This window comes from Mus caroli, unplaced genomic scaffold (genome assembly GCF_978045245.1).
Source record: "Mus caroli unplaced genomic scaffold, Mus_caroli_1 scaffold_12, whole genome shotgun sequence".
Classification (NCBI taxonomy): Eukaryota; Metazoa; Chordata; class Mammalia; order Rodentia; family Muridae; genus Mus; species Mus caroli.
Window position 1 is genome coordinate 83,073,703 of NW_028227267.1, and position 13,925 is coordinate 83,087,627.

Genomic DNA, 13,925 nt, shown 5'->3' on the forward strand with positions numbered 1-13,925 from the left:
TTTCTATAAAAATCTCTCAAAGCTCCATATATAAGTGGGAGTGTAAAAATAGATAATCAAACCCAAATTAAGGCTATTAAGAACTGATTTACTGTAAAGATAATATAGCAAAATTTTGTTTAGGTTATGGATGTTCACTAAAAATGTGTAATACTTGTTTGCCTAAAATTTTGATTATGTTTTATCTTATTTTGTCACAGTTAAATAGTTTTATCATTAGGGTTTTTAATTGCATATAGTTTGTAAATCTTTTCTGATTACTCTATATCCATTTATCTTAGAAAAAACCCTACTGTACTCCTTAATGAAAAAAGAAGCCATCTAAGGAAGATGCAATCAAACTGCAGGCAGATGTGCCATGAGTGGGTGACTCAACGATTCATATTTATAGCCTGTGCCGCAAAAGGTTAAATGTGCACTTGGTAAGAAAAATACCCAAGGATAATAGGAGTTCCCATATATGGAAAAGCACTAGCCCAGTGCTCTTTTGTACAACCCAGGCATATTGTACAAAACAAGGTTATAGAGAAAACAAATGGTTAAGAGAAAACAAGAATACCATGTCCTTACTACTCTTTGAACCTTTGTGTTGCTGACATTTCGGACCATGACCAAGTTCTCCAGACAGGAACTACTTGCCAGCTACCATGGGATGTCCTCCGGTATGTTCTTTCTGCTGATCTTTCTTGGTCATCCTCCACTGAGTCTACTTCTCAAATGTTCCTTTTTTTGATCTAAAGATTCTTCATTAGACAACTCATTTGATTATTCAACACCAGCACTTCTTGGAGGGACTGTAGACAGAGATATGCTCTTTCTTGCTATCTCAGAGTAGCCAGTGGTGCTTTGCCCTTCCCCCAACGCAGTCCACATGGTCACTGAAAGTATCTCCTCAATTTTCCCCTTTGATTTTACTTGTCCCTTCAGGTCTATGCTTATTACTGAAATATCAAATTAGTCCAAACTCCTTTGCCTAGCAACAGACTCTCAATGGAATTCTCTATGTGATCCTTCACTTTAAACCAACCATATGACTCATGAACCTCTAACTGATACTGTCAGATTTTGATAAAAAAAGTTTTCAAATTTTTATTACTTTTAAACTAGAAGAGTAACTAGACATTTTCTTTAGGTTTGGAAAAGGCATGTGGTCTCATCAATGGATATATTCTTTCTTTCATTTAATGTTATATATTCGTGACTAACAGAAGAGCCCCAGATGTCTAAGGAAAACTCTAATGAAGCCTATATCTCACCATCCATACCTGATCCTTTTAAGTAGAGACCATGATGACTATCTCCTTCTGATAACAAGTAACGTTTAAGGGAGATGAGAAGAGGTTAACTGTATTCACAGGAAAGAACTAGTACTTGGCCTATTAAATTCCACTTACTTAGGTGGCATTCAGAGAATTCAGAGACTTGATTATACTTCTAAATAAGCTTTAATTGTTCCTTTCAAACCTAAACATAACCATGTCTGTTCACACGACATGTTCTTTCTTAACATCCATGCGCTGGCCATCAATTCAGCTAAGTAATGGGCTATAGCAGAGAACAAAACAAGCATCCCTCTTGATGGCTCTGTCTCCTCTCTGAGAAACTCTTAAAATCCATGGAGGACAGATACCGAAAGGAACACTGTCAGAACACGGTTGTCATCCTACACTGGACAGAAACAGAAATCACAGGTCTTCCAGGTTCTGAGGGGGTCAGAAAGGCCCTGCTGAGAAGGGACAGTCCTGCTGTAGGCAGTCATCTATTCTGTTCTGGGCTCACTTCTGTTTACACTTTGAAACCATGCCTGGAATGCTGAAGCCAAGTCTGGGTTAGTCTTTTAAAAATTCTGATCGTGTCAAATTTTGCATATTACATGTATCCTAGCATTTAGCACATGTTAGAAATTATTACTGGTCTGTCTCTGACTTAGATAATGTATTGAGGTAGTGTTTCAGATTTTATTTTTTAAGATAGAGTTTCACTGTATATACCAAGCAGCCTTGACCTTGATCTTGCAACACTCCCAAAGACGACTGGGTTTAAATTTGCATACTGCCTTAGTCTCCTGAATGTTTAAGCTGGTTAGTTTTTATTTTCAACTCCATATAAGCTAGAGTCATCTGGGACCACGGAAAGAGGCTGAAGCTTGGTACCTTACATAAGGGTTCGAGTCTCTAAGGGAGCTCAAAAGAGGCTATTAATGATGGTGCAGCCTCAACTGCAGAGGAGAACACAGACTAACAGATAGCTGGACTGTGGGATGATCACCAAGGACAGCAGGTGTTGAGTGGAGCTGGCCTGAACATACAGAATACAGTAAGCTCTGCGCTTTACAGCTAGGAGAGCCAGGAAAGTGGAGCTGCCCAAGCCCTTGGGGTCCATTAGATTATAAGCAAATTCCAGATGTTGAATATAGAGGTTTTTACAGTTAATTTTGATTTAGTTTGGTATTATTATTAACTGTGCCCTGTTGTTTGTTTTTTTGTTATTGTTTTATTTTTGTCTTTAAATATAAAGAATATAATAGTTTTACTTTTACAGGGTCTCACAGTTGATATTTTGGACTTTGAAAGAGACTAAAAATTTGGGAGAGAATGAATTAAAATGTTTATATATATATATATTTTAAATGGCTAACTGATTTTTAAAGTTATACCTGATTTTTATACTGCAATATCAAGAAGCATTCATAGGGATAAACAAGAAAGGAAATGTTATACCTTAATATTGATATATTTGTCAATATTGATAAGGGGTAAATTGTATTGGTTAGCTTTTTTGCCATTTTGACATAAGCTGTGAGTCATCTTGAAAACAATGAATCTTAGATGAGGGAATGCTTCCACTTGATTGGCCAGTGGGCATGTTTGTGGGCTCCAAGCCACTATGGGTGGTGCCACCCATGTGCAGCTGGTTCTGAGTTATATAAGAGAGTGGGCAGAGTGAGCCATGGAAAGCAAGCCAGCCAGCAGCACCCCTCCATAGCCACTACTACTTCAGGTCCCGACTCTGGGTGCTTGCCTCTACTTCCTGTCCCAACATCCACTTGCGCTGGACAGTAAGCTACAACAAGATATAAACCCTTTCCTTCCCAAGTTGCTTTTGGTCATGGTGTTTACTATAGCAAGAGAAAGCAATCCAAGACACTGCTGGAATTAGAGGTGTGTACCTGTACTACTACGCCAACCATTAAGTATTAGTCTTCTAGCACGTAAGAGTTTCTCTCTACCATCTCAATGACTTGTACATACTCAGTATCACTGGCTAAGCTACAGCCCTGGCCCTAATGCATAGTGCCTAGGAAGGAGTTATTATACATGTTGAATATAGTGGATTATCATGAATAAATAATTCAATTTCTGTCTAGGATATCAAAGCCAAAGAGAAAGAAATACACAGTAAAAGCTGTCACGCCAATACATCTGGTAGAGGTCTAGACAGGATAAGAGACAGATAGCTGTCTATGTGTAAGATTCCACTGCTTCTGGTTGCTACTATAGACAGAGTGCTTTATCAGGGTGTCAAATATATATGGCATTTGACAGTGCAGAGGTCCAAGGGATATTTGTTTAGTTTTTCTAATTCTGAAATAAGAGAAGCTGTATGCATATAAAGGTTTGGAGCTATAGCTATAGCTTTAAAAAGACATTAATAATATATGGCCAATAAAAAACATGATGACAAAAGTTGAAAATATCAGCTAATAAAATTAAATTAGTGGTTTGATACATATGTGTATGCATTTGTCAGAGTTCTCCAGAGTATCAGAACTTGTAGGACGGATGAATGCCATGCTCCCTCCCCCCACCCCCCACCCCCGGCTTTCTGTCTTACTACCTCAAGATCTGGATTAGAAGTGAATCTTCCTACTTCAAACTAAACAAATATTCTTCATATGAGTAATTTCCATGTTGGGGTTTTAGTTCCAGATGTAGTCAAGTTCACAGCCAAGAATTCTCATCACAAGTCTACCCCTTGTCAACCGGACACACAATCATATCTTGGTATGTATGCTGTGATTAATTTCCAAATAAAAAAACAACCAGGCTATAATAATGCTACACAGGATATAACTATCCCACATACAATTGTATTCTTACTTCATATTTAATTCAAGCTAAAATTACATCTAACATTATCTAACTATCCCTTACAGAACCTCAAAAATTATAAATTTATAATACGTGGCAATGTCCAATGGACATTCTTTAATTTCTCAACCTTAAACATGATAGCCAAACAATATTCTCTTGATATTCTATCACATAATAAAAATAAAGAAAGAAAACATAAATATCCATACAAACTCATTCTTAACAAATATGAGAGAGTGATTGTGCCCATTATAAGCCTCTTTTCTGCAACTGGTCACAGGCCTTAGCTGGTATTTATCTCTTCTTTCCTCTTCTATCCATCCTGCATCTCCTCCACCCTCAGGAAGCAGCTCAGCAGGCCTTGGCCCATTCTTTCATTCCTGATTGGTCTGTGCCCTTTGTCATCCTGTTTGGATTAGGCTGTTGTACTTTCCCACTGACTTTAATCACAGGACACAATAGCACCAAGAGATGCCCCAAAGGATTTCCTGCACTCCAGACATAACCTCTTTTAACTCCACTGTGGAGAAGCAATCTCATTTCCACATGGTACTAGATTAATTGCCACTCTTAACACTGTTATTCCTTTTGTTAGCCTGCTGGTTTAGGAGCATTAGGAGCCCAAAAAGGTCAGGGAGAAGTCTGAGTTTCCAATTCAATGGAATGTTTGTTGTGGGTCCTGACAGGAATGCACCTGACTCTGGAACCAACATTTCTAGGCCAGCAGACTTAAGGTCAAGGGAACAGGAAGCAAAAAAATTGTTCCTAGTGGGTCACTAAGAGTGATAGTGAGTGGAACCATTCTCTTTTCTACCCCTTCATTCCTGGATCTGTGGATCCTGACAATGGAAGAAATCATGCCATATACTGGATGCTTATTCAAAACACATACCACCTTCTTAAGAACCCTGTAAAGCTGCCACCCAATTGGTATTGTAAAAGTACCTTCCAAAGGCCATTCTATCTTTCTATCAGGCCTGCTGCTTCAGGATGGTGGGGAACATATGAAACCAGTGGATTCCATAGTCCTTGGCCCACTGTTGCACTTCCCTGGCTATAAATTGAGTTCCTTGATCAGAAACAATATTGTATGCTATTCCATCATTCCAGAGGAATGCTTTTGCAATCTAAGGAATTCATTATGTCCACAGATAGTGGTTTTGGCAGGAGCATTATGTGCAAGCAAGGCAAGTTCACTAACCAGAATAAGTATCTACCAGCAAGGACAAAGTGTTGTCCTTTCCCCAAAGGAAGTGGTCCTATGTAGTCAACCTGCCAGCAGGAGACTAGCTGGTCACCTACAGAATGGTGCCATATCTGGGCTCAGTGCTGGTCTGTACTCTGGTCTCAGCAGGAGCTGTAGCCAGGATCTCTGCCTGTATCTCTGCCACTTTATTACTGGGTCTTTCGAGCAATGGCAAGACTGGCTGGGGAAAGAGGCTGACTGTCCACAGAACTGGTCACTCTATCTACTTGCTTATTGAACTCCTCACTGAAATACCCATTGATTAACATTACATGGGATAAAAGTATCTTCAAACCTGTCACCCATCTGGAGAGATCTATCCACATACTTCTTCCCCAGATGTCTTTCTTACCAATTTACCAATCAGCAAGTCCATTCCTTTACTGGTATTAGAGCTTTTTTTTTTTTTTTTTTTTCAGGATTCTAGTGTAGAGTGAAAAACACCTGAGACATCCAGTCTCATGGAATGAGCAACTACTGGATTCTTGGACTTTCTGTTCACAGCCAATCATTGCTGAACTAGCTGGACACAGCCTGTAAGTCATTTAATAAACCCCCTTTCCCTGTTTATGGAGAGTCATTCCATAAGTTGTGTTTCTACAGAGAACCCTGTCTAATACTATGCATATAAAGATGAATCTGTAAGGTTTGGCACTATAGCTATGGTTTTGAAAAAGACATTAATAATACATGGTCAATAAAAGACATGATGACAAAAACTTAAAATATTAGCTAATAAGGTTAAATTTTTGGCTTGTTATATATTTAGATAAAGTACAAGCTTATATGTATGCATATATACTGTTATATATGCATATATATGTATATATATGCTATTTCTAAATAGCATCTGCTTGTTAAAACTAGTTACCATGGTGGTTTTATTAAAAGAAATAAGGACTGGCCATCATTCCAGAGGAATGCTTTTGCAATCTAAACTGCAGCCTAGCAAAACAGTTATATCTAGGTGGTTAGATCTGGGAACAAAAGGCACAGCAGGCCAGAGGCTGCAGAACCTCCCAGAGGCTGCATCTCAACAGCTACACATGATCCCAGAAGAAAACACAGATGCATGAAGATATCAGCTCCTACATGGGTAGGGATCAGACATTGGTCACATGGCTCTTTTCATGGTGGTATGGAAAACAGATTATGAACTTGGACTCTAACTTTCCTCTATGAGAAAAAAATTCTACTTGGCAGAATATTTTTAAGGAGGATGCTAGACTTGTTTCAGTTTTGATCACTTACAGTAATGGCACAGAAACAAGAGTGCTGAGAAGAAAACAGAATACATAGAATGCATTCTGTAGCCAGTGACTCAGCTAATGTTTATTCTATAATACTTATTCAGAATGCAAATAGACTATAAAACTTTAAATAATTAAGAAAATAAGAAATCAACATCAACAAATATAGCTACATAAATTGTAAATATCTGGCAATAGTGTAAAGCATTTAAAAATTTAAAAAATGGGTTCAACATTGCATTGCAATCACAGATCAGTTATAATATTAATATTTTCAATGAAGGCATAATCCCTTTCTAAATGAGGAGATTTTTAAATGTACCCGGACTTCTCAGTATATAGCCTAAAATGTTTTGTTTATGCACAGTAATTTTAAAGGTAAGGTTGTTCATTTGGATTCATTTCACTTTGTCAGAAATGTTTGGAGGAAATGATAAATGTCAATACAAAGTGCTAAATACAATTTAATTGATTATGTTAATATTAGAAGAATGAATTTTTGATAATTATGGTATATTTCATTTGGCTGCTGTATAATCTCCTAGCTTAATTGTCACAATAGCCCAAGCATTAAGATAGTACATTTTAGTATTGTAAGCAGCTTTTCTATAATGAACAGAAACACCACAGTTTATAAGCAATCACAGCTGAGCCATTATAGTTCAGACATTTATTAATAATAGTCAGAAGGAGTGGGTTCCCCAGGACTGGTGAACAAAGTTCTCTATTATAGCTTTTGCCTTCAAAGCATCTACAATACTTATTTTAAATTAAGCTTAGGATGCTGTCATAGTAATATAATCACTGTGCTTAGTTGTGGGTTTTCTTTATGATTTTGAACAGGGGCTGAGTTGTTACTACAAAAGGAGATATGTTACAAAGACTAACAATTCTTTTTTCTAATACTAATACAATGATTCCATTCTCTTCAGAGATTTTATATTGTATTTACTGTTCCCCTTCCCGCTTCTGACCAGATTGATATCCAAAGAATCAAACTTTATAAAGAATAATGTGCATACGCATAAGACTTTTACTAGTCTTTGAATTTTAAATGCTCAAATGCTTCTATGTAATTAATGTGGAAATCATCACATTAATTAGAGAGAACTTAACTACAGCCACAGGACTTTTGGGAGCTCCGTCCTCCTGGAGGTTCCAGCTCTGGCAATCTGTGGATTTCCATTTATTTCTCTGCTAAACAAAATCATCTCTAAAGTTTAGGTCCCCACTCTTCTCTAGACTTTTATCTATAATTCTGTGCCATGGTGGAGCAAAACTAACCATAAGCTAAGGCTTTGGATTGCTTATTACTCCTAACGAACGTCACTTGTTCCAATTCATTTTTGCCATTCTTAGAACAGCTAAAAAGGCAAATCAAGAGCTGAAGCACACTAAAAAGGTCTATTTAAAATTCTGTTACAGATTTCATCTTTCTGGTCATTTCTTAACCATTTACTAAGAATATTCTGACCACTCAGATACTCTCTGGATTTTCTTCCTTCCTTAACTATTTTACCTCCCTTACAAGTGTGATACACACACCTTCTCAGTCACACCTTAATACTCACAGAAAGGAACTCGAAAGCACTCCCCAATGCTTCAGTCTGTCAGGTAGTTTTTCTGTTAAATCCAGCCAACTTTGATAACAACCTCACCATGAGTCAATGGGAGTCACAAAGGATGAACATGGTGGGACGACAGACATAAGCGGAGTCCAAGAACAGAGACTTGCCAGAACAGAAACCAAATGTGTAAGAGCAGACGCTTTTTAGACAGATTCACAGACAGGACAGATGACATTCATATGGGATCTTTTAAAAAACTCAACTCCTTGGCAAATGTTAGAGATGAAGAGAAGTCACTCCAATTTAGCAACTATAGCATCGTCCATTGTAAACAGTCTATGCGACGCAGCTGTATTTACGGTTTCTCCAGAGTTGAATTCTTTGTTACTGCACTGACAAACAAGGCAAGGGAAGATGAACACAGTTCTCAGTACTTCACATGTATCCTGATGTTTAGTGGATCTGCTAGTTTAAAGTAGTTACCATGAAATGGCATTGCTCTGAAATACCACCATAGCCAACTCTGATCAGAAGTGTGCAAATGTAACTTCAAACAATACAACTATAACAAAACATTCACTTGCGACCTAATTAGAAAAACAGAAGAAATAACTTCAAGGAAATAAGGCAGTATGGAAAACAGAGACCGTCATCTCAGAGCAAAGACAAACATCTACGCATTTTTTTACTCTTGGAGTTATACTGAGAACTTCAATAGTAGCGTTGCAAAAATCACAGACCAACAGGATAAAAGCAGGTAAGAATTGCATGCAATTTATGAATAAAGTTTATTACCATGGTTACAAACTTTGAGAACAGGCCTCTGAGACATTGGACTGAGACTCTGTCGAATATCTGTCAAAAAAAGAGAGAGAAACTTAACATATGTATGTTTGACTTGAGAAGTAAAAGAATATCCTGTGATTTTTCCAAGCTTAAGTCTTTTCAGTGATGGTGCAATGCTTGACCACCCTGAAACACTCAGAACAGTGATGCTCAGACTTTTATTCCACATTTAACTATGGGACCCTAACCTCCACTGGGGCAAGGTGCATATGGGTCTCTTGATGAGACTCATCATGCCAGTCAGGATTTTCTAGGTTCAATGCACATCGATTTGTTAACGCACTACTGACACCAGCCAACTGGAATGCATCTCTCTCTGACACCTGTCTCTGCAAGGGATTAAGCAAATTTAGGAAAGTTAGAAACAATTTCTGCCCACAGCACTGTTCTTGTGACAAATGACTTTAAAAGAATTAAGGGGAGAAACTGTTCTTCCCTAGAAAGTAACATGAAATAAGAAAAGAATTCACCTTTCAGCTTTGGTGTCCTTTTTCTTCTGTCGCGGAAGGCAGCCCCTGACTGCAAGGCCTCCAGCAGACTATCCATCACTCCTGTCTCATCACCCTCTGTGAAAATAGATGCAGGGAATTCCATCAACCCTCCAGGTTACCAAAGCAATGTCAAAGCACACATGCAAATGCAAGGCGATGGTGGTGGCAGAGAGCAAAAGGACAGAACATCAGAACTAGACCAGGCATTTCCAAACAAACAAACAATAAAATTCCAGCTCTGTCCTAAATCAGCCATTTTTTAATTAGAGCCATCTCAACAGTGTGTGCGTGTCCTGCCCACTAAAGAGGACAAGGCTTCTCAGACGCAGTATGGAGCACTGCTTATATAGACCAATAGCACGGTGAGTTTAGATGGAATGTACTTCAGTGTCTGCAGTCATCATAAATCATATTTTTTCTCCTAGAAATGAGTTATTTTTTAAAGCATAAAACTAGTTTCTAAAAGCGACCAGGTATATGGTACAGTGCCTATTATACAGAAGCTGGGTCTGCCAAAACTTACCATAGAAAAGAAAACTTACCATTTTTATGCAAGACTCTGTGAATGAATATATTTCTAATTACACACACTCAGACAACCTCCTGACATATAATTCTGCTGATAGATAAAATATGTATATTGCCCTCTGACAAGCTTTCATATGATTCATGAAAGTTATCTTTTACAATTAAGATGGTAAACTTAGAGATGATTTCAAGAATTTAAAGGATAGCATTCCTTAAGCTAGTTCTCTCCTAAGAACTTTGTTCACTGTTTTTATTTCCCCCTTTTGGAGTCACACTCTCTTTATAGACAACTCTTGACATGTGACCATGGCAGAGTACAAAACCACACTCCTTACAGTTTATAAACAGATGCAGACATAGAACTATGCATCAGCTGCTTTGCCATCTGCTCCTGCCACACAGTTTTAGATGAGAGCTAAACCTTGGAGGTGTGATCAAAAATGGTGGGTGAGAATCCAAGTATTTAGAGGTTGTCAATTTACACATACATTTAATTCTGAAGCATTTCAATGTTTACTGTAAAGTACACTAAATATTTTAGACAATTTAATAAGTACTTACCTAATCTTTAAAAATTTACACTCAAATTCAAGTATATTTTTGCTATACATAAGTTCATGTAATATTAAATATTTAAGGTAGTTATCAGTGAAAGTAAACATTTAAATAAATGAAACAATTTGCTTTTTTTTAAATTTAGTATTATGTTTGCTTGCTAATAAAAAGCAGGGAAGAGAAAACTAGAGAATTGGTTTAGAGGAAAAGAGAATATAAAAGTGTTGGTGTTGCTCCTGGATTGTAACTGAGTACGGCTGCTTCTAGATGATTACACTGTATGGGCGCTAAGTTACTGTTGGGTGTTGACTCTTATTATGGCCAGAAAGGCTGATCCTGCTGGTCCCTGGAGACAGATGCCAGCAGTTTAGGCTCCTGAGGTGACTCACACTGCTGCAGTTTCCGTTTTCATGCCTTTGAATACACAGCTCTCTATGATGAGTGTCTTTTCCACTGTCTTCCCCAAGCGAGCTCCTACCACTACTTCAAGACAGAAACTGAGACCATGTGAGACCATGCCTTGCCCCATGTGTGCTAACTCAGTGCATATGGCACACATGATAGCACATCCTTTGGAAAGTTGTGATGTTTCCTAGACTGTACTATTTAGGAGACAAGTATCTCCTGGAAGACAAGGATCGCTGAAGAAGAGCTTATTCCGTTCATCACACACACACACACACACACACACACACACACCCCGCCCCGCTCCCAAGGCAGGGTTTACTCTGTGTAGCCCTGGCTGTCCAGGAACTCACAGAAGTCTACCTGTTATGCTTTCTGAGTCCTAGGATTAAAGGCATGTGCCACTACTGCCTGGTTCTATTTAATTTTTATAGGTAGCAAAATTCAATTATTTCATAGACACAAGTTGTCTCTTCCATTATATTTGCTTATGTTCTTGGTTAGGGACATAATCATGTCTCATATCATTGCTAAAAACCTCTGATTTGGACTTTAAATAGACGTGTGGGCATGTCAACCCTATTCATGCTAAACAGAACTAATAGATAAAATGATAAGCTACAAGGAGCATGTTCTTCCCATGGTAGGTGTGTTTTATACACTTATCCAACACATGTTTACCTGGCATATGGTATTGTGCACTGGAGCATTACTGCACATGTATGATACCTAGGTTGTACAGATTAACGAGAACTCCCTCCAGTTCTCAGAAGCACACACTGGGGTAGATGTGAAAGGGTGGACACCATCAGAAGAAGAGAGGTCTTGGAAGAAGAAGTAGAGATAGAGGCAAATGTGCAAAATTAAAAGATGTATAAAGCTGTTTAAATCTTTATAATACATCTTTCTACTTATACACCTAATAAGTAAGGTCAATTTACATAAAAATACAGCCTCATTTCTTCTGTGAAATAAATAGACCACCTGAAATAGTGTCCCAGCAGAACTGAATAACACATTGCCTCCTATAATTTGTAAATGAAACTTTGAAAAGTGCAGGGTTGAGGGAAATGGAGAAAGGCCAGTCTGGGAGGAGACTTTTCCAAAGTAGAGTCAATGAGGTGAGGATGGGAAGGAGGTGCAGCAGCTGAGGAACAGCTGAGGTCTTGGTGCGCATGGATGGAGGAAGCTGAAGTACAGGAGAATTCTGAGATGGGGGCCAATGACGGTTAGGTGCTATGGTAGTGGGAGATGAGCACAGTGACCAGCAGGTGATGTCAGGGATTAAGCTGGTATGACAAAGGCACACTATTTTGAAAGACATTCTCCTATTACAGGTAAGAGTAAGATGGCTCCCCAAGGACTTGTGAGAACCCTCAACATAAAGCATGGGCCCACTCGCCGTTTCCTTCAGCCAAGACAGAACATTAAAACTGCACGCAATCAAGAAAGAGGGCATTCTACAAGCTTCCTGAGGTCTGGAAACTAGCAATCAAACCCAAACAACTTACAAAGGAAATACCTGAGGATGGGGCTAGACTTCTCCATAGCAAACTGAATGTCAAAAGACAGGAGGTAAGTGATTTCTAGCTTCTGAAGAGAATTATGTCCAGGTAAGCAGTGGTTCAGTTGCCAGTAAGGTGGGGACAGAAAAGAGCCATGCTCAGGCAATTCAGTCACCTAGACATGATTTCCTAGAGACAGGAAATGTGTGAGGGTTTGGATCTAAAATGTCTTCAGGCCAGCCGGAGGACAGTGACCTGCCCTGCAGGGAGCGCCATCTTGGCTCCGGGACTCCGCCGAACTTAGTCTGTACAGGTTAGAGTGAGGACCACAGAGGCAGACAGCTTCTGGGACAGGCGGGAGCCACAGAGCTGCTGAGGCAGCACCCTTTTGGGGCCGCAGACATCCAGCACCCTCCCAGCTGGAGGACAGTGACCTGCCCTGCAGGGAGCGCCATCCGCCGAACTTAGTCTGTACAGGTCAGAGTGAGGACCACAGAGGCAGACAGCTTCTGGGACAGGCGGGAGCCACAGAGCCACTGAGGCAGCACCCTTTTGGGGCCGCAGACATCCGGCACCCTCCCAGCTGGAGGACAGTGACCTGCCCTGCAGGGAGCGCCATCCGCCGAACTTAGTCTGTACAGGTCAGAGTGAGGACCACAGAGGCAGACAGCTTCTGGGACAGGCGGGAGCCACAGAGCCGCTGAGGCAGCACCCTTTTGGGGCCGCAGACATCCGGCACCCTCCCAGTCGGAGGACAGTGACCTGCCCTGCAGGGAGCGCCATCTTGGCTCCTGGACTCCGGCGAACTTAGTCTGTACAGGTTAGAGTGAGGACCACAGAGGCAGACAGCTTCTGGGACAGGCGGGAGCCACAGAGCCGCTGAGGCAGCACCCTTTTGGGGCCACAGACTTCCGGCACCCTCCCAGCCAGAGGACAGTGACCTGCCCTGCAGGGAGCGCCATCTTGGCTCCGGGACTCCGCCGAACTTAGTCTGTACAGGTTAGAGTGAGGACCACAGAGGCAGACAGCTTCTGGGACAGGCGGGAGCCACAGAGCAGCTGAGCAGCACCCTTTTGGGGCCGCAGACATCCGGCACCCTCCCAGCTGGAGGACAGTGACCTGCCCTGCAGGGAGCGCCATCCGCCGAACTTAGTCTGTACAGGTCAGAGTGAGGACCACAGAGGCAGACAGCTTCTGGGACAGGCGGGAGCCACAGAGCCGCTGAGGCAGCACCCTTTTGGGGCCACAGACATCCGGCACCCTCCTAGCTGGAAGACAGTGGTCTGCCCTGCACAGGAGCCCTCTGCCTCAGGAGCAGGGAGCACAGCTAGGATCCAGGACTCCACTGAACTTAGGAACTTAGTCTGCACAGCTGAGAGTGTGCACCACAGAAGCCTACAGCTTCTGTGACCTGCCAAAGCAACACAGCATCTGGGA

The 13,925-nt window shown here is 40.5% G+C and overlaps 1 protein-coding gene across 1 annotated transcript in view; it reads right to left on the reverse strand.

The window, feature by feature from the left end:
- The window catches only part of Diaph3 (diaphanous related formin 3), a 475,768-nt gene that overhangs the window by 113,702 nt on the left and 348,141 nt on the right, over positions 1–13,925 (reverse strand). Inside the window, exons 26-27 of the mRNA XM_029469353.2 lie at positions 9,475–9,570; positions 8,954–9,013 (exon numbers count right to left, since the gene is read on the reverse strand). Of these exons, the coding sequence (XP_029325213.1) occupies positions 8,954–9,013; positions 9,475–9,570 (156 nt within the window). The remainder of the gene's footprint in view (positions 1–8,953; positions 9,014–9,474; positions 9,571–13,925) is intronic.